We start from the raw sequence: 21,337 nt of genomic DNA, 5'->3' as shown, positions 1-21,337 counted from the left end.
GACGGTCAGCCAGAAGGTGTGTTTGGAGGACAGTTTCACAATGAAGACACAGAAGTCCACGCTTGGTCAGAGGTTGAAGGTGTTGGTCACTACCGTTGGCTCCAAGGGCCGATGAATCATTTGCCTCACGAACAACAATTGGAATTCATAGCGGATGTGATGCGACAGATTTTCATTTTCTTGCGTTGGTATTGACTGATAACAACATTGCTTCTCGGAGACCTCGAAGTTAGAAGAGGAGGTGATGTCATGGACATACATTAGAAGATTCTTCGAATATTCTTCTAGAATATTCTCTAAAGATTCTCTAAAGATTTCTTTAGAAGGTTCTAGAAGATTCTTAGAATATTCCCTAAAGATTCTCTTAGAAGGTTCTAGAATATTCTGATAGATTCTAGGAAGTTGCTCAAGAAGTTTCCTAATTAGTAGAAGTTATTGGAGAAGCGTCCTAGTTAGCGGAAGTAGCTCGAGAAGCTTCCTATTCAGTAGTATATATAGGAGTCGAGGCTGAAGGGTTCTTCAGTCTCGACAACACATCTCTTAGAGTTCTAGCTCACATTTCTGGTGTTGTTCTTGTACTCATCTGTTTAATCTAGTTCTGTCACTTCTTCTTGAACTTCTTGTTAGATTTCAAGTCTGTATTTTGTGTCCGTGACACTCTAATAGATTATGAAACAAATTACAATTAAAGATTAGCAAATATAATCAAACATCGATCAAATTAAATTAAAATTTTAAAAAATATATAAAAAAATATAAAGAATTTCTGGAGACCTTTTAAAAAAATCATAAAAAATAACATAGAAATACTAAAATATAGTAAAATAGAAATCTAAATAAAATATTAAAAATATAAATCTTAATTAAATCTTAAGTAAAACCTAATAAAATTCTATAAAAAATCTTAATCAAATCCTAAAAAAATCTTAAATAAATCTTAGTCAAATCCTAAAAAAACCTTAATCAAATCTTAAATAAATCCTAATCAAATTCTAGGTAAATCCTAACCAAATCCTAAACAAATCCTAACCAAATCTTTAAAAAATTCTAAATAAATCCTAAATAAATCTTAGTCAAATCTTAAACAAATTCCAACCAAATCCTAATCAAACCCTAAACAAATCCTAAACAAATCCTTGTCAAATTTTAATCAAATCATAACCAAATCTTAGTCAAATTCTAAAGAAATTCTAACCAAATCCTAATCAAATCCTAATAAAATCCTACTAAAATCCTAACCAAACTCTAGTTAAATCCTAACCAAATCTTAATCAAATCCTAATCGAACCTTAAACAAATCCTAACCAAATCCTAAATAATCTCAAGTAATTCCTATAGTAGATTTAAACCTCAATAATTAATGAATGAACTGTTGATTTAAACTCAAATTTTTCAAACCTCTTAACAATTAGGTTGAAAACAAGTAAATTTTTTTTGAAAAAGATCTAACTCATCAAAAAGAAGATCAATTCTAAAATCTGCTTGGATGATGGCCAGCCTCTTTCTCCAATTTGAATGTTGAATTTCCAATGCCAATATCTCCTTATTGAACTATTCAATTGATCTCCAAATTTTCACATACATAAGGAAACAAGTTTACTACCCACACAAATAACTTTCACTCTAATCCAATTAGTAGATTGTAAAAAATCTTAAAAACCCTTACTAAATATAAAACTCTATTTTCCAAGATCTTTACCCATTTAAACCTCAATAACCCTCAATCCAACCCTTTGATCAACCTTAAAATTACAAAATATATTAAACACATATATACCTAAAAACCCTAAAAATTTCATCCATAGATCTATTGCCAAACTTATGGAATTCTCTAAAAAATATCTCCCATTTTATTTCACAAATCTAGAGTCACCCAAAACAAACCCTAACTTTGCAAAGCTCTTACAAAGTCAATACAAATTCAAATCACCCAAAATCAATGTTTATCAAAACCTTATCAAGTTTTCTCCCTAATCAAATCCTAAATCTTAAATCAAATCCTAACCGGATTGAAATTACCAAATAGATGATAACCTCAAAAACATGCTCGGGTATTGGTTGGCCTCCTTCTCCAACCTTGATGCCAATCTCCCATAGCCAATATCTCTCCTTTTCACCATTCAATTGATTTCAAAATTCTTATATATATATGAAAACAAGTCTAATATCTTCACACACAAATTTCACTCCAATCCAACTTGTAGATAGCAAGAAATCTTAAAAACTCTTATTAAACCTAAAATTCTACTTTCTGAGACCTTGATCCACTTAAACTTCAATAACCTTCAATTCAACTATTAGATCAAGCTAAAATATATAATACATATTAAACACAACTATAACCATTAATCCACAAAATTTCACCTATAGATCTGTTATAGAACTCTCATAATCATCCAAAACGTCAATCCTATTTTATTTTACAAAAATCCAACTCATCTAAAACAAACTTAAATTTGTAAAGTCCTTACAAAGTCATTACAAATCCAAATCATACAAAAATAATGCTCATAGAAACCTTATCTATTCTATTATCAAATTCCACTCTTTTATTTGCCAAAATATCCCGAAGTTACCGTAGGTGCTCAGTTTTGTGCCTTGGGGTCTGATTTTGATCCAAATTGATAACCGGCTCTCCTCGGATATCAATTTTTTTCTTTTTTGAGTTAATTTTTATTAAAATCAAATCCTAACTTCCTCTTATAAATATTCATATTCTTTATTTTCCTAATCTATTTTATTTTACTTTATTTATGATCCAACAAAGTAAATAGAAGGCCATTTTGTAAAAGGCAATATTGATACTTTTTAGTTTTACTACCCTTTTGACTATTAACTATATTTCTAAGATAATTTGCTCTAATACTTTGAACTAAAAATTCTTATATTATAAGAATTTCTACATTCTTTCACCTATTAGTCGTGTTATATTATGACAATGCTTAATAATTTGAATGTATTAAAAATGAATACCAAAATTTGGACTAAGAAAAAAAAGTTATTTGTAAAAAATTTTCAAAAATCTTTTGACTTTAAAGATGGTAAAAATTACTCTTGATAGAATGAAGGATTGAAACTTTGACCTTGTCATTACTAACCACATGTTCAAATCAACTAAGATATTTAAACATTGTAATTGTACCGGTTGATAATTAAACTATGATTTATATTATGACAAGATATTATTCTATGACTAGACTATTGGTGCAATAAGCAAGTGAGACCTCTAATTATTTACTAAGATTATTTCTTCTTGACTTACTTTATATATACATTTTTTAAATTTGTACATTCCAATTCTCTAATTGCATTGGCCATTATTCTTTCCATAATCATAATCTACAAGCTCTTTTTGCTCTTAGCGCTTTCTACAATCTCAATTTTGAATCAATTTGCACTCTTTATAAATATCATTTGAAATCTAAAGTCATTGCCTTCAATTTTTTTAAGCCTTAATCCTTTATTTATATCTTTAGATACAAATCTATAGCTTTGCTTATTTGAATAACTCTTAAGCATTTACATGGACACTCTTCCTAATTCATCACTCTTCTATTCCTCCAAGTCACTACTAATCAATGTTGCAACTTACACCCTCTTATTATTCATATTTCTATTTTTTTAATACATTTATTCTACAAGCTCCCAAATCCAAATATAATTGCACTGTGAACCTTGCACCATCAAGTTCCTTACATCAAATAATAATATGTACCTCTACAACATTTATGAGTGCAAGATGTTGACTACAACTCTTATATAAATAACTAAATTGTTATAATATTATTATACCCGCATGGATTGAGATGGATTTATATTTATGTATGTATGTATTAATATACATTTCCTACAATCCATTAGTCAAAAAAAATACTAGATCTTAGTGTATGATAATAATCTTATAAAATACAAAGCTTGGAATTGCACAAATTGGCATCTTGTAGCAACCAAAAAAATAGATATGAATGTACAAAGACATCCATTCTAAACAACTAAATTGATGCACCATTAAACTTTGATTGTATGTCTTTTAGCAAATCCACAATTTATTGTATTCTTGGCTGCTTCAAAGAATTATCTATTGTGTATAGGCACATGATCTCCAAAGCATCTAATATCTTGCTCTCTACTTCTAGCTTGCCAATCTTGGGTCCAAGTACTTGTAGTCTTACATCGACGCCACCAATTTCTCCAACCTATATGCATCTTTAGCATTGGCTTTATCTTTGGCTAATTTTTTAAACTTTTAAAGAATTGCACGTCTTCTATTAAATCTATATTCTATAATATATATATATATATATATATATATATTTTTGGAATATTATGATATATGTAATTCAATTTTAGTTGCAAAGTCATCATTTTTACTTGAATAGTTTGTTGTTTATTAAAATATGTTTGATGTATTTGTAGCTTTTTTAATTATTTTAGATAAAATGACTTAATATTTTAATATAATATAATCAATGAGATCTGAATGTCATTTTAATTCTTTATATTTAATTTTTTATTTATTTAAATTTTAAATTTGAATTGAGTTTCAAAAGAATTATATTCAACTTATATAATTATGTTTTATTGACAATCTAAAATCCATCATTAATTTGCTAAGAAAGCTGCTAATAAAGTGTCATATATTGTATTTTTAAGTTGATATGTTTTGTAAAACTTATTTGCATTATATATGTTTTGTACTATAAAGAAACAAGTAAGTGTGTTACATAAGATTGCTAAATTATTATTAGTAAATTATATATATATATATATATATATATATATATAACTAATTTGAATACATTTTTTTTATTTATTGGCTATAACTGGAACATATTTTTTCAACTCATATCAATATGTAGTCAATTTACATCAATATGCCCTAAACAATGGCTTACACCCATACAATAGTGGAAAAAAATCCTTTCATCTAGCTTGGTGTGAACGCAATAAAAAAATATAAAATTTTAAATGCCAAGACTACAAAAGTATTTGAAAATTTTAGAAATTTGATGTAATTTTTAAGATTGTAGATTTTCTTTAATATAGATTATATACAAGATTAAATATTTAATCTATTTTTTATATTTGAAATATTTAATTAATTTTATAATATAATAAATACATATTATTATCTTTAATTAAATTAAAATTATAAAAATAATATACGAAAATATTTTTAAGCATCAAGTAATGTTAACTTTTCAAAAGACATCAAAATAATCATATTTATGCTATATTATTTTTAATATCAAACAACACATGTTCAAATCAGATTATGTATGCATAAACAACATTTTAAATATTCGTATACTTTTCTTTTATGTTTTTTCACACAATGATCCATCCATTGGTAAGAAGTTTTGAAGTATTTGTGACACTTGATTCTTGTGTGGGCCTTGTAAATTACATTCCGATTATTCCCACAAATATTGCACTCAAAAAATCCATTATTGAACATGAAGCTAAGTAGTTTACTCTTTCATCCATTGTTATTTAAAAAAAAAAAAAAAAAAAAGATAAAAAAAGAACAAAAACATAAAAAAATTTAGAAACCATACTCAACATCTTTTTCCACCTAGGTTTAAAAAATAAACGCAAGGGATACGTGTAGCTACTACGTATGAAGACGACTATTTGAACATTCTTAATTAGTAGATAAATTACACAAAAAGATGACAATGATATCAAGGGGGAAACAACGGAGAATGCAGAGGAGAACATTACCCAAGGAAAGAGTATCCAAGATAGGGCCAAGACTAAGTCTTGTTCCAATCAGGTTCTTAGATCCCACCTCTCCCAAGCAAAACCGCCCTAGACAACTTTAGGAATAAGTTGCCGTGTTTTCCATGCCACCACGGGGTTCAGTTTTATCTAAGTTCACATGGAGCCCGATGAAAGGATATTTTTTTCCGATTTCGCCTCGTTCACAAATATTATATTTGTGCCAATAAATAAGATATTCTAACCTATGTCAACGCTGTCTTGAGTCTAAAACTTGTTCTACCTTGAATTCTTGATTATTATCAACTTCTATAGGAAGAGGTAGTATTTATCTTCTTCTAAAGATATTCATTGTCTTATATGGCTCTAAAAGAGCGACATGAAATATAAGATGGATTTTCATAGACTCTAATAGATGTAATAGATATGCGATTGGATTGACTTGTTAGTTTGTTTAACTTTTTATTCAAAAGATTTTGTCTAGGCTTGAGAGAATTACCCCGTCTACTCCACCTCTTGGAAGGGAATGGCAAACTAATAGTGCATGCTGAGTTACACTAGCATCTCCTTGTAATTGCTGACAAGATTTCTTTTAGCTGCTCTGGCAATAAGAAACATACTCAATTCTTTAAGTGTTAGAAATACGTGTAGTTACTTTAGAGCTAGAAGCGAGGCAAATGAGTGAAAATACCTTGCAAGAGAAGGCCTTTGATGAATCTGAGCTCCGTGCAGATTGCAGCGAAGTCCGGGCGTAGCAAAAGGTCCTCGTTCCAGCATTCTTGGATAAGGACGGCCAGTCGTCCAGGGATTTCGTCTGGCAGATTCGGCCGCAACCCAGCCTTGACGCGAGCGAGGACCTCCGTCTTGAGCACATCTGCGAATGGTTCGTCTCCAGTGAGAATTTCGTAGCAGACGATGGCGAAGCTGTACACATCAAGTTTCTTTGGGTGGAAGCGATCCGACGGTGCTCCATCCAACGAAGTCGAATCTGGAGTCTCCGGAGCCATCCATTTGTGATGCCCAATTTCGGTGTCAAATGGCCCCTCATAGTGCTTGCATTTTTCACCTTCGACAGCCCAAAGTCAGCAATTTTGGCAACGAACTGAGTCGTTTCGGTGATTTAGCATTTTTCAGCAATTTCAGCAATTTCAGCAATTTTCGCTCTATCCTTTTCGGTGAATTGGACTAGAATGTTCAATGACTTGAGGCCACGATGAATCAAGTTTCTGCTGTGGAGGTACCTCAAATCTTCGGCGATTTCCAGCATGAGGTCGACGGCTTGTCCAATAGAGAACGGGGGTTTCCTCAAGTCTCTATGCAGCAATGCGTACAAACTCTTGTACATGAGTTCCATGACGATCGACAAATCGCGCTGTTCCAATTCCCTGTCTTCCGGCTCGGCTTCCGAGCAACACTCCACGTGGACTTAAGGGAAGATCTCCAGATGCTACCCACAGAAAGTGTGACTTTAACTCAGTGACGTTGCCTCTATTTAGTTCTGAACTGTCTCGGTTTTCGGCATCCAGTTTCTCGAGTAACTTTGCTGCTAGACAATATTGCAAGTTTGGCGTACATACCTCCAATTGCTGCTAGACAATATTGCAAGCTTGTGGCATACAATGTGGAACAATGTGGGCCCAATGAGGAATGGCTTTTGAGTTCCCAACCTGCCGTCCAACCTGCCCGCCCCCCCCTGGTTCCCCAATGTTCCCTCCCTCCATTCCTAGAATTCTGATCAGCGGTTGAGATTGCATCTGAGTAGTAGCAGCGATCCGACGGCCCACGATGGCGATAGACTATTGAGGTTTCTGATACACGTAGTAACGAGAGCAGGTGCTTGGGGGTTGCATTCTCTTGAGCGGTTAGGTTTTTCGGCCGGATTTTGTGGTGTAGGTGAAATAGTGGTGGGAAGGGGATGAAGGTGATGCAATTGGGTCTACGGAGAGGCGGACACGTAGAGTGTCGGGACAGATTCTGGCCTTGAGATCGTATGAGGGATGTCACGGCGCCAGCAGTTCTGTTGAGTGGATTTTTTTACCGTTCTGTCTCAGGAAGTAGCGAGGGATCAGAGATTTAGAACTCGGGGTTGCAGGATTGGTGTGTGGGAATAGGGTCTCTGTTGGGTTGGACGTAGAGTACACGAAGTGTTCTCAGCAGCAGGTCTCCTGGGGATAATCAGAAGGTTCGAGAGAAGATCACCAGAGACCCTCAATTTATTTTTGGTTGGTGTTTCCGTTGACAACATTAGAGCTCTTGTCTGTTAGTGACATCAAGGGAAGGAAGAATCAAATCGAGATTGAAGGCTCTGTGAAAAGAGGGAAATGTTTTGGCGAGTGGCTAGTTTATCAACCCCTTCTCTGGTGAGTTCGACCGTGCAAGTTTTGCAGGCTTTGGTTCTTCTTTAAAATCGTGGAAAAAGCTCGCGTACATTTTTTGCGATGGAGGAGCGAATTGTACAAGGCTTAGTGGCTAGCGACCCACTAGTTATGTTGCTTACTCTCTTTCCTAGAAGCGCCATAATTGGGGGGTTTTCTTTCAGAGCTCATTGAAGTGTGACATCATATGTGAAACGTTAAGCTTGTGAGGAGATTGGTAGTGTGCCTCAATTAATTCACAGCAATGCATCCGTTTTCTGATGTCTGAAGTGTGTTCTTTTCTTTTCATTTCTTCTTTCTGTGCTTGAGGTATACTGAGGTATCTGTTTGTCCAAGTGCTGATACACAATTCAAAATGTTGGGCATGAAATGAGAGTTTCTTCTAGTTCTGGGAGGCTTCGAGTGGCGCCACCTAAAAAATTGCCATATCTCTACAGCATACAAAGCTGTGATCTCAGTTTATAATTCTGTCCTTAACTGTTTCCATTTTAGTACTTATTGCCCTTACAAATCATGATCAGCTTACCAGGAACTTTGCTACTTGGATTAGAAATTCGGGCACTGGCGTTAAGTGAAGTATCTATCATGAGTAAATTCTGAGTTGTTATGAGTTGTGTAGCTTCTGATGATTCGATTGATGGTTTCAGGTCTTTTGTTCCTATCTCGAATAGGAAGTAGCGTGTGTTAAACTCACAATCACAGCATGTTGCAATTGAGTACCTCCATGTCTGAGAACATGGTGGTGCTTCTCCATGTTTGAGTGGATATTGAAGAAAAATAACTTCTTGAATGGAAATCAATGTGCTAATTTGTGCAAGAAAATTGAACATGTCATAATGGTTTTTGACCACCTAATGACTTGCATTAATGATGGATTGGAATTTGGACCTTTATTGAGTGAGTTATTTTTCATTTTAAACAAATCTTATTTTCTAAGTGATGTGGTTTTGAAGCACTATCCCAACAAAGTTGAAAAGAATACATGCACTTTTAATGTTGCAACACATGATGAAGTAGAAGAGGATGTCGAGTTTTATGGAAGAAGTTGATCCATGTAAATGGAAAAGAAGACTTTGAATATTATGGATTAGTAAAGCATCTACTACAAAGATTTGAAGACTTGCTTTGCATAGAAGGTGGAGAGTTAGGTAATTTGAAATTGTTGTCAACATGAAGAGTCTTACAATTTCAAAATGCATAAAGAAAGGAAGTTGTGGTGAAGTTTATAAATTAAAGTGGTTGGGACTTGTGTGTGCAACTAAAAAGATAGATGTTGAACTTGATAAAATGTTCATCAAAGAAGTAAGCATTTTAAGAAGTTTAAGCCATCCTAACTTGATAATATATTATTTTGCAATGAAAGGTAGTGCCAATGAAAGCATTGAATCTATTGTAACAAAAGACAAAAAAGAGTATTTGTATATTGAAATGGAGTTGATGCAAAACAATTTGAGCAATATGTTGGAAGTAGAAAAAGAGGTATCTTATATTTTTCTTATTGACATTATGCATCAAATTGCAAAAGAGATGTGTTACTTGCATGACATGCATATTGCACATTGAGGTCTAAAACCTGAGAATATTTTGGTTGACATTGTGGAGACAATGGTTATGAATAAGATCACTCAGCATGCTATTGTAAAAGTGATTGATTTTGGAATGTCTAAGATTGAAGTTGGAAGAAATCCAAAAGCCATAGAGAAAAATTACATTTATGGTAGTCTTAATTATATGGCTCCAAAGGCAATGAGAAATAAATTTCAAATAATGGCAATATGTCATTTTAAAGCTGATGTTTATTCATTTGCAATGATATGTTCTAAGATTCTTTCCAAAAAAGATCCATTTCATGATATTTGTGACATGAAAGAGATATTAGAAAGAATTGAAAAAGGTGAAAGACCAAACTTACCTTCAAATTGTGATGACTTGATTGAGCTTATCCAAGAATGTTGGAGGTTGAATCCTTTGCATCGGCCAAAGTTTGCAAATATTTGTGAAAGATTGAAGTTACTAAAGAAAAAGTATTTAGTTGGAATTGGTATAGCAAATGCTCCAAAGTTTGAAGCAGCAAAAAACAACTATCATCAAAATATAGAATTTCAACAAATACATATTGGATTGCCATTTGTAAGACTTGTACAAATAACCATAGAGATTATGTATAGAATTGATTATATTGATGGTATTTTAAACTTGTTCACTCTTCTATGCCATAATAATGTTTACATGTCTTACTACAAACTCAAGTTAGTAAGACTAGGTTGATATGTAGTATAAGTATCATTTTGATTTTATTGTTGATTTTTTTTATGAATTTTCTAATTGCAGGTTGATATATTTGAGGAAGAAATTTTTGGTAGAGCACAATATTTGTTACAAATAAAAGAACAATGTGCAATTAAAGTGAAGGCATTGTATCTTGTTGGAATAGGTGGAATAGACAAGACTACAATAGCTAAGGCTATATTAACTAGTTTAAAAGACATTTACAATGCCTCATGCTTTGTTGAGTGTATTGAAAGTGGTGGTGATTGCTATACAACTTCTTGCAATATTTTAGAACAATTCAAAGTAAAATCAAAACCAAAGGATGTAAAAGAAGCTCAAAAAATGTTGAAATCATTCTTAGAGGAGAACAAAACCATCTTGGTCTTTGATAATGTGAAGAATTAGAATCAAATTGAAGATGTTGTGCCTATGGATGACATATTTGCTAGCAATGGTAGCACATTGATTGCAACAATTCAAAATTCAAAAGCAATAAGGCATTATGGTAAAGAAGTTTGTAAAATAAATATTGAAGAACTTGATGAAGGAGCAAGTATGAAGTTGTTTATTACATATTCTTGTGGCCATGAAAATTTCTCCAATGAACTTAATGAGATAGCCATAAAAATTGTAAGAGCTTGCAATGGCCTACCATTGAGTTTGAAAGTTATCGGAGCATTTTTAAGAGAGAACAAGAGATTAAGATGTTGGAAGCGAGTGTTACAAAAGTTAAGAAAGGGAAGAGAGTTGGATGGAGATGAAAACAATAGTAACTACAAGATTTGGAAGATATTAAGAGTCAACTTTGACAATTTGAAAGTTAAAGAGAAGAATATGTTTTTGGACATATGTTGTTTTTTCTATAAGGATATTTGTCCACAAGGTATGTCAAAAGAAAGAGCATTGGAAATATGGACCAATAGTCAAAAAAATATCTTTGAACAAGATGTAGAATTTATGTTAGATATATTGATTAATCAATCATTGGTAAAAGTAGACAAAGATGGAATTATAAGAATACATGATCAACTACAAGACATGGATAAAAGTATTGTTAAAAAAGAGATGGAGTATAAATACACAAGCATATAGAATTTAAATGTAGATTCATTTCATAGATCAGCAATTAAGGTAATTTTACTCAACTTTTAGCTAAATGGCATGTGAAAAACTAATGATAATATAAAAGAAACATTATGTAAGGGTTAGATTTTTTATTTAGTTATATGTATTATATAATATTTATTATGTTTTTAAGATACATGTTGATGTAAAGTTATATTAAAGAAAAATCAATCTTGTATTGTAATTAGATTTGTATGTACATTGAGTGCATTACTATTGTAGGAATTCTAATTGAAACTTATATTTGATTGTGTTGATTTACAATTGGAAGGATTATATTACAATAATTTAGACAATAATAATATAAATAAAATAAGCAGTGCTTCTTTTTCATTACTTCGATTTTTGAGTTATAATGTTGGTGTTTCTACTCCCAAAATTGTCGTAAAGATATTAAGCATCTTCTTTGTATTGATAAAACATTCTCTTAGTTTAAAATATTTTTTACTAAACATGTCAGGGGAATACGAATTAAATGAAGAATTAGTAGACAAAGCATTGCAAATGATACATGACAAAGATGTTTGGACAAAACTTCAAAGTTTAAATATCTTTTAATTAAGTAATTATTCTTTTATAGAGAAATTTCCAAATTTATTTTTTAGAATTCCTACATTATTGGAACTTGACTTAGAAGGATGCTCAAACTTAATCATGCTACCAAATGAATTGGAATATATGACTTCTTTGAAGATACTTAATTTAAAATACTGCAATAGTTTAAGATTATTACCAACATCAATAAGAAGTCTTCATGCTTTAAAAAACCTTAATATTGAAGGGTGCTTAAGCTTGACATCATTGCCAAATGAATTGGACAATCTCATATCTTTGACTACCTTTGACATAGAAGGGTGTTCAAGCTTGACATCATTATCAAATGAATTGGGCAACCTCACATCTTTGACTACCTTTGATATCAGGTTGTACTCAAGCTTGACATCATTATCAAATGAATTGGGCAACCTCACATCTTTGATTACCTTTGATACAAGACGGTGCTCAAGCTTGACATCATTACCAAATGAATTGAGTAACCTTTCATCTTTGACTACCTTTGATATAGGAGGGTGCTCAAGCTTGACATCATTGCCAGATGAATTGGACAACCTCACATCTATGACTACCTTTGATACAAGAGGATGCTCAAACTTGACATTATTGCCAAATGAATTAGACAACCTCACATCTTTGACTACCTTGAATATAAGTGAATGCTCAAGCTTGACATCATTGCCAAATGAATTGGGCAACCTCACATCTTTAACAACTTTGAATATAAGTGATTACCAAAGCTTAAAATCATTGTCAAAGGAATTATACAACTTCACAAATTTGACTACTTTAAAAATAAACAAATACTCAAGCTTGTCATCATTGCCAAATGGATTGAGCAACCTTATATCCTTGACTATCTTTGATATCAACAAGTGCTCAAGCTTGATATCATTGTCAAATGAATTAGGCAACCTCACATCTTTGACTACTTTGAATATAAGTGTATGCTCAAATTTGATATTATTGCCAAATGAATTGGGCAACCTCACATCTTTGACTACTTTCAATATAAGTGAATGCTCAAGTTTGATATCATTGCCAAATGAATTGGGAAACCTTACATCTTTGACTACCTTGAATATAAGTAAATGTTCAAGCTTGACATCATTGCCAAATGAATTAGGCAACTTCATATCCTTGACTATCTTTGATATCAGCAAGTGCTCAAGTTTGATATCATTGCCAAATGAATTGGGCAACCTCACATCTTTGACTACTTTGAATATAAGTATATGCTCAAATTTGACATTATTGCCAAATGAATTAGGCAACCTCACATCTTTAACTACTTTGAATATAAGTGAATGCTCAAGCTTGACATCATTGCCAAATGAATTAGGCAACCTCACATCTTTGACTACCTTGAGTATGAGTGAATGCTCAAGCTTGACATCATTGCCAAATGAATTGGATAACCTCACATCTTTGACTACCTTGAATATAAGTAAATACTCAAGCTTGACATCATTGCCAAATGAATTGGGCAACCTCACATCTTTGACTACCTTTGATATTAGCTATTGCTCAAGCTTGACATCATTGCCAAATGAATTGGGCAACCTCTCATCTTTGACTACCTTCGATATAGGAAGGTATTCAAGCTTGATATCATTGCCAAATGAATTGGACAACATCACATCTTTGACTACCTTTGATACAAGAGGGTGCTCAAGTTTGACATCATCATCAAAAGAAATAGTCAATCAAATTTTAAAAAGATATCTTTCAAAATTAGTTAATAATTAATAGATAATATATTAATAAATTATTAAAAAATATAGAATCAAGTCTTGAAAAGATATATATATATATATATATATATATATAATATAATAGTATATAGTTATATAAATGTGATTAATTTTTTGACATCTTTATTGTGTAATTTTTACTTGATATATTATAAATCCTACTAATACATCTTAATTGGTGAAATTATTGAAAGCAAACTTTTAATATTGTCCAAATATAAATATACTAATATTATAAATTTTATTTAATGATCAAAGTATTTATTATGATTTAAAATAATTTATAAATGAAAATAAATTTATTAAGCAAAAAGTCAATAAATTGGAGTCTAAATAAATATTAGATTCAATTACAATAGATTGTTTAGTATATTTTTTATAACAATAATAATTTATATGTAGTTATTGAAATTAAGGTTTAAGGTTTTTAATTTAGAATTACATAGATGATTATGGTTTTTTTTAATTTTATATTTATAGTTTGGAGTTTAGAAGTTTAGGAGTTTAAGATTACATAGGTGTCTCTAGTATTGTATTATGTACTTGGCTATAATAGATAAACTTAAATTTTATAATTAACAAAGAGCATAATAATCTTAATAAAATCTCAAATAAATTCTAATTAAGTCTTAGTAATCTTAATCAAATAATCAATAAATCTCAAAGGAATCTTAAAAAAATCCTAAAAAGAATCATAAATAAATCATAAAGAATCTCTATAGAAATTATAAATAATCTTTAGAAAATCATTTTTAAAAAAATCCTTAAAAAGTTTCAAAGAAATTCTTAAGAAAATCCTATATAAATCTTATTAAAATCCTAAGCAAACTCTAATAAAATCCTAAGAAAATCTTACAAACCTTAAAAATCCTAATAAAGCCTTATTTGAATCCTAACCAATACTAATCAATCTTTGCAGTAGTTTCAAACTTCAATAATTGTTAATTAAACCGTTGATCTTTCTTAAAAGATTTTACACATTTTAATCTATAATTTAACAATAAGTATATAAATTTTTTATATAAAATAAAATTTACCATTTTTTTATATAAAATCAAATTAAAAGTTTTTTTTATATAAAATCCAATTTTAATCCAATTAAAAAATTATTTAAGTTCAAAAAAACTATACTAATAATTAAAATAAAAAAATTTAATTATTTTTTTAATTCTCAAAATTCCAAATCATCTAAAATATCTTTGACTTTGTATAGCTCTTACAAATTCAATAATAATCAAAATTTGATCACAAATTCATTAATATGCATAAAATAAAATACTAAAAAACTAACTTAGGCTAGTTGTAATTTTTTAGGTTTTCAAATTACTCCTATATCCACTTGTAAAGATATAAAGATATGAGTTGTATTGCTTTATATGTTCTTCTGTAATATAAATTATGCATTAGATATATCATAAATCAATTAGTATAAGTTCATAGATATTTTTTTTATTACTCCAAAATACTACATGTTCCATGACATCTACAAAAAAAATAGATCCTCTTTCTTCTATCAATACCACTACACGAAGGGGCATCAAAAGAAGCAATGAAGACAAAGCAAAAAAAAAAAATTAACTAAGATAAATACTCTGATTCTTTTGCAATGTTCCAATAAAGCTATTTAAACTTATTAAATAACATTACTATTTGATCTTTTTTACACAATTTATTCATGAAAGGTTGGAAAATTAATAATAATCAATTAATTTACTATTAGAGAAGTAGATCATGTGTCATCAACTATCCACAATTTTATTAAAAGAGTAATTGAATTTTATAAAAGTTCCCCATTTTTCTATACAACAAACTATATGCACTAGTCTTACCCGAATTCTATGCCAACTGCGATTTGATGTTTTAATCTTCGAATTATATGTTAACAATGCTTTACAAAATAGTTCATTGCTTTAGACAATTATAATACTGCAGTTGGAAGAACCTAATTAGCAATAGAAGACGATAATCAATTCACAGTAACAATATATTTGACTTAAAAACAAAGCGACATTTGTGCTGGAACATAAAACTTCATAGAACGCATACAGCACGACCCTTTTACAACAAAGTTTTACACAACTCACGAAGTCCAGAGTGCAAATGTGCACACCTGACCAATCTCTTGAAGCGATATTGGTATAATCTTACATATTTCCTGTTGCCAATCGGCGACATGCCAGCTGCATTGGGTGAACTTAAAGGGAGAGAAAAGGGAACTACGAGTTTGTAAAAATCACAATGTTGCTCTTTTAAAGCGCGATTATTCCACCCCAAGGTGCGAAAATCACAATACTGCTTTTCTCAAGCGTGAGTCAAAACGATGTCCGTACCAGTCTCTCAATACTTCATAATTTTAACAGTGCAACCGTTATGCTGTTATTGTCCGTTAAAGCTTGGAGTAACCAAAGCGATACTCTCCAGATACCACATTGTTTATGCGGAATCTGTATTCCTTTGAGAGAATTGGACAGAAGACAATCTGTACAACATTGCGATTACGAGGAAAAGGCTCTATCCACTAGTTCTGCATCTGGGAATCGCCTCAACACAAAGGCATCGATGGCTGTATACATCGAAACATTATAGTAATGACACAATGATGTAATTATTACATAAGTGAGATTTAGGATTTAGAGTTTAATGAGCTTCGGAATTCCAAACTCTGAAACTGCTCTGTTTCCTCTCGACAAACTCGGAAACTTGTGGAACTCATTACGACTGCCACTGCTCCAATCGTACTCCCTGTAAAGGATCAATTTGGCCTTGTACTTCCCTCTGAAGACAATGTGCTGATGAAAAGACACGCTGGTGGGTATCCTCCCCCAGGTAAACCTACTTCATCGAACTGGACAAGCTGGTGAGACATGCAGCTTCGTTTCAATAAGGGGTGAGAGGTATGGAACTTGTAAATTTATGTAATGCATAGTCGAGAGTTAGGCAGATTCACTCAAAACTCAGTGCTTCTCCTGCATCCGAGTATGAACCAAAACGGCCATTTCCAGGGTATGCAAGACACAGAGAGTGAAACCGGGTGGAAGTAAGATTAATCTCATTACTCTGGAGTTAATTCCGTAACTTCTAAAAAATTTAGAGCTTACTACACGGCACCTCATGTGCTGTCGATAAGCTGGATCAGATACACATTCTCGGAGGTCCGAATCCCAAACAAAATAAAAGAAACACAGCTACTCTGCAACTGTCTCTATCGTCGACTTGGGCAGGAGCCAGGAAGACTTGCCTTCCATGTCCAGAAAACTTCTTCACGAAAAGAATAGACCAGATCTAGATTCACATTGCCACTTAGATTATACTCTTAGGACATACCGAATGGCGAGGTCTGGTGCATATATCTAGACATGGTTTTCAATGCGGTAGTGCTTGCGATGCCACATCTGGTATTAGACTTCGCCAGCTTCGACTCGCATCTTGGCGTGGTCGCCATCTTCCTCTTCTTCGGAGCAACGTCCGTGATAGGCTGATCCGTGACCGTGAAGTAGCCCGACAAAGATTCAAACCCTACATCAAGGAAATACGATTCCATTGCATCTTGGAGCATTCGAAGTTGCCATGCCAAAGGCTTCTCAGGGAATGATTGTCTCACTTGTACTAGAACTTGAGCTTTAATAGTTTTGAAGACGTCGATCTGGCAGTCCAGCGCAGCGGTTAATGCCTCCTCCTCTGTAGGGTATGAGCCCACAACCTTGAACTGCTCAACTGTTTCATGAACTACACTGTACTGCTTCTGATAGTGGATGTCCATGAAGGAGGTTGCGCTACCAGGATCCATCTAATGAGGGTTCTGATCTACAAACAACGATACACAACAACTGCACGCTCAGGATCGGAGGTTGAACTACGGAAACCAGAGATCTGTACCAGCAGAATGAAATCACGAAGACGTTGTTACGAATCGGTACAGAGCTTGGTAGACCTGATAACGATATTTTCGTTCTACAGATATGTAATTTCCAGAAGGTTCAAACAGCGAGAAGACAAAGACCGCTACAATTGCAACCATCGACAGCAGAAGGTAGTATCACACGAAGGACCTACCGCGAGTCCATCCCAAAAAGACCTGAACAAGAGCCGTAGTCATTGAGAAGTTCAACAACCATTCTAGAAAAGACGAACAAGATACTCTAGGCCACCTCGGATTGGTAGCCACCGTACCCATTTCTTCAAATGCCAGGCCGCCACGACATACAGCATTCTTTCAGTCATTCTCAATACAAAGCTTGAACGCCCGCTACACTGAAAAAGAAAATACAAATCCAATGCCTCGGGCCCAGACCCACACTCACCTCAGAAAAGGAAGCCCATACGAACAATAAAGACTTGCAGCGCCCACACAGAAGGGCAGCATCGACTGAAGCGACAGTAGCAGCAATAGGAGCAGTAGCACCACGGGCAATGAGAAAAGCCCCGAGCAGCGGAGTGAGAGTGGAGAGGTATAGAGGCAGCGGCGGAGGTGGAAAGGCGGCACGCAACGGCTCTGGGCAGGGAATGGTGCGACTGGTGACGAGGATTCAAAGGAAAGGGGACATTATTCATGGAGTCTCTCTCTCTCATCTCCATCAGCCTAGCGCTCACCCCCCCCCACCTGCCATATAATCAAAAACAAATTTCTAATTAATATTTAATCATCTTGGTTCAATAATAATTCAAGATATTTAAACATGGTTTTTATAAACGCTTCTTAGTTTTTTTTCTTGACTTAATAGCTAGAAGATTAAGAGTTGGTTAATAATTTTACCTTCTAAGCTATAGAAACTCTTTTTTGCCTTAGAAAGGCCATAAATTAGTAAAATCAAATTAAAATAGGTGAATAATTAGCATGGTTGTTACTAGGGTTAAGCTGATGGCAAGATTAGGCTAAAAACTCTTTAGGATAGGTTAGATTAATACTTGAGGGTCGACAATTTGTGGAAGAGAGTCAAAAATAGATCTTTAGCCACTAAAACGATCGCCTAGGGCAAAGTAGGAGGACATTTGAAGATTAACAATTAGGATTTGTGAGCTAGCTTTAAGTTGATTCCAAAGTTGTAAGGCTTGTTTTCAGAGGATTTGGAATGATTTTGTAATTATTGTTCAAAATCAGGGTTTGTATCAGTGATTTGGGATTTATGCAATACAATTAATGCTAGCACTCTTGGCTAGTTTTTGCAATTGGTGTCACATCTAAATTCAAGATTTGATAGTATTTGATTGATTAGGTGTACTAAGTGTGTAAAATTTTGTATTAATCTAATGGTGCAATTGGCAAATATTTGGATTTTAGTAGAAGAAGGTATTAAAAGTTGGCAGTTTGGGATTGAATAGGATTTCTATGAAATCTAAAGATCTATTAGTTGGATCAAGGTGAAATTTAGCATGGTGTTAGAAGACTTCAATATCAAACTACATGCCGATTTTGAATTGGAGTTAATAATTGAAGAAGGAGAAATTGCTATTGAAACATTTGCATCAACTTTCAAGTTGGTGGCTAAGTGACATTAGTGTGGTTTTTGGGCTTTTTCTCACAATCTATAAGTTAGATTAAATTGAATTTTTTTAAATATATAGAAGGCTTATAGTGGCATTTGTATACAAAATTTTGCATCAAGTGGATGATCAAATTAAGAATTATAATTCACCAAAACTCAGTGGCTAAGATTAGCGCTTATAAGGAGAATTTAAAATTTCATAATTATGAAAGTAATAAGATAATTAGAGTTTATGTATGGTTGAGGTTATTAAAAAGAGTGTTTTGAAGTACTTTGTACTGACTTTAAGCACTTTTGAATTAAAATTTGAATTGCATTCTTCTTATATGGATGAAACCTATTACGATTTCTTGGATATTTGTAAAGCACAACTTCAATTTTCATAGCCATGTGCCTGGTGCATTCTCAAATAAGATAACACGTAATATGAAATAAATAGTGAATCTGATATGAAAGTTTGAGGTAGAAGGTATTGGATTGTATTTATGTTTATTTGGAATTGATGGAACAAGAAGGCAAGAAGGTTGAATTTATAGTTTTTGATGGAGCTTTGGATAGAATTTCAAGTGGACCTTCAAGTGGAGCTTTAAGTGGATTTTCTACTAATGGACAAGGTATGTATTTTGATTCAAATATTAAAAAATGTTTTAAGCATTTATATTATTTATACAATAGCAATAGAGCAATGATCTCAAAGAGGCTTTGGCAATTAAAGCATTGCAAGCAGTGATTATCAAAATTGAGTAATTTGATAGAAGAGATATTTGAAAGTATTTGAGATGTTTTTATGGAAAATGGAATTGAATTGGATTTTCAAAAAGAAGATGATTGAGCTATTTTTACTTGCTATAATACCGGAGATAAGACAACATGTTAAATTAATTATAGAGTATTTTGGAGATTCATGGGAGACATTTTCACATGCATTAGAGGAGAAATATTTTTAGAGGATACTATTTGGATTATTAAGAAATTATTTTTGGAATGGATTGAACAACCTAACAAAAATTTGCAAGCTACAAAGCTATTGAGAGAATTTGATAGGTAATATTTTTGATTATCAAAGATGGAAAAATTAAATATGGAGCCAAAGAAGGTTGAATTGCTTCTTTGAATAGCTAATGGAGAATTTTAAGAAAAGTTAGAAATTCTTCTTGAGGATAAAGAAGAAGATGAAGGGTTGACAATAAAATAAAAAGAAGTTGAAGATGTTGTAGAATTACATACAAAGAGAGAACTGAAAAAGAATAGGATTAAGATTCAAGGAGTTGGACAAGTATCTAAAACTCAAGTACCTACTTCATAATTAACAATACCTACTGTTGAACCTCTAAAGACTACATCAAAGAAAGAAGATATGGAACTTGAGGAGATTATACATGGGATGCGAGATCTTCAAATCAAATTTACAAGGCTTAAGAAGAAGACTTCTAAGAGAAGTTAAAAGGCTACTTCTAAACAAGAATATGTGCAAAGATATATTTGGTGTGATGATATTTCTCATTCTTGAAAAGATTGCAGTGATTTCAATGAGATGATATAACAAGACATTATTTTTTTAAAAGACAAAAAAGTGGCATTGAAAAATACTAGTGAACTTCTCCAAACCAACTTTGGTAAGGGAAATATAAAAGTATTAGATAAGGATTATTTGCTTGTACATGGACTTACAACAATAGAAGCTATAAGTTATGGTACTAAGATAGACAATGACTTTGATGAAAATATAAAGATAAGTAGATTTTGGACTTCTATCATTTTTACGATGTAAGAAAAAATTACCTCGGGAGGCATTATTAAGAACTGTAGCTATAATACTGTCAAGAACAAAAATCTTTAAAAAAAAAATCCTTAATATACTCTTATATCACTCAAAAGAATTACAAAGTTACTTATGAGCTCTCAATTATACTCTATTTTTTTTATTTTTTTATTTTTTTTCCTATTTTATGATAATTAAACATGTTAGATTAGGATTTATATAAGTCGAATTTAGTTTTATAGAATTTTTAGGATTACAACCCTTGATGGTATAAATTATAGTCTAATTCCT

General features: G+C 32.2%; 2 protein-coding genes and 1 pseudogene across 6 annotated transcripts; 2 read left to right on the top strand and 1 right to left on the bottom strand.

Annotated features, from left to right (window-relative positions):
- Positions 1 to 6,767: 6,767 nt before the first annotated feature.
- On the top strand, positions 6,768 to 11,491 carry LOC112291177 (TMV resistance protein N-like; annotated as a pseudogene). The gene is made up of 4 exons (XR_016506255.1): positions 6,768 to 8,081; positions 8,744 to 9,244; positions 9,460 to 10,226; positions 10,428 to 11,491. The product of XR_016506255.1 is annotated as a TMV resistance protein N-like (transcript).
- A 1,066-nt stretch (positions 11,492 to 12,557) lies between these two features.
- Positions 12,558 to 16,387, top strand: LOC149987807 (uncharacterized). The gene is made up of 2 exons (XM_090255542.1): positions 12,558 to 13,714; positions 16,135 to 16,387. Exons 1-2 carry the CDS (start codon positions 12,612 to 12,614, stop codon positions 16,385 to 16,387), a joined length of 1,356 nt encoding a protein of 451 aa, XP_090111668.1. The 5' UTR covers positions 12,558 to 12,611.
- A 309-nt stretch (positions 16,388 to 16,696) lies between these two features.
- On the bottom strand, positions 16,697 to 18,272 carry LOC112291184 (uncharacterized). 4 transcript variants are annotated; one of them, XM_024538285.3, is made up of 3 exons: positions 18,103 to 18,272; positions 17,855 to 17,876; positions 16,697 to 17,605 (listed from the first exon to the last, which is right to left on the bottom strand). In XM_024538285.3, exon 3 carries the CDS (start codon positions 17,586 to 17,588, stop codon positions 17,115 to 17,117), a length of 474 nt encoding a protein of 157 aa, XP_024394053.1. In that variant the 5' UTR covers positions 17,589 to 17,605; positions 17,855 to 17,876; positions 18,103 to 18,272; the 3' UTR covers positions 16,697 to 17,114. The 4 variants fall into 4 exon arrangements, with proteins under 4 accessions (XP_024394053.1, XP_024394054.1, XP_024394052.1 ...); XM_024538286.3 differs by lacking the exon at positions 17,855 to 17,876 and having other exon boundaries at positions 16,697 to 17,600; positions 18,103 to 18,271; XM_024538284.3 differs by lacking the exon at positions 17,855 to 17,876 and having other exon boundaries at positions 16,697 to 17,671; positions 18,103 to 18,270.
- Between the last annotated feature and the right edge of the window lie 3,065 nt (positions 18,273 to 21,337).

Source organism: Physcomitrium patens, chromosome 14 (genome assembly GCF_059467195.1).
Source record: "Physcomitrium patens ecotype Gransden chromosome 14, ASM5946719v1, whole genome shotgun sequence".
Taxonomy (NCBI): Eukaryota; Viridiplantae; Streptophyta; class Bryopsida; order Funariales; family Funariaceae; genus Physcomitrium; species Physcomitrium patens.
The sequence above is the reverse complement of the archived record's forward strand: the minus strand, read 5'-3'. Positions and strand labels throughout refer to the sequence as shown.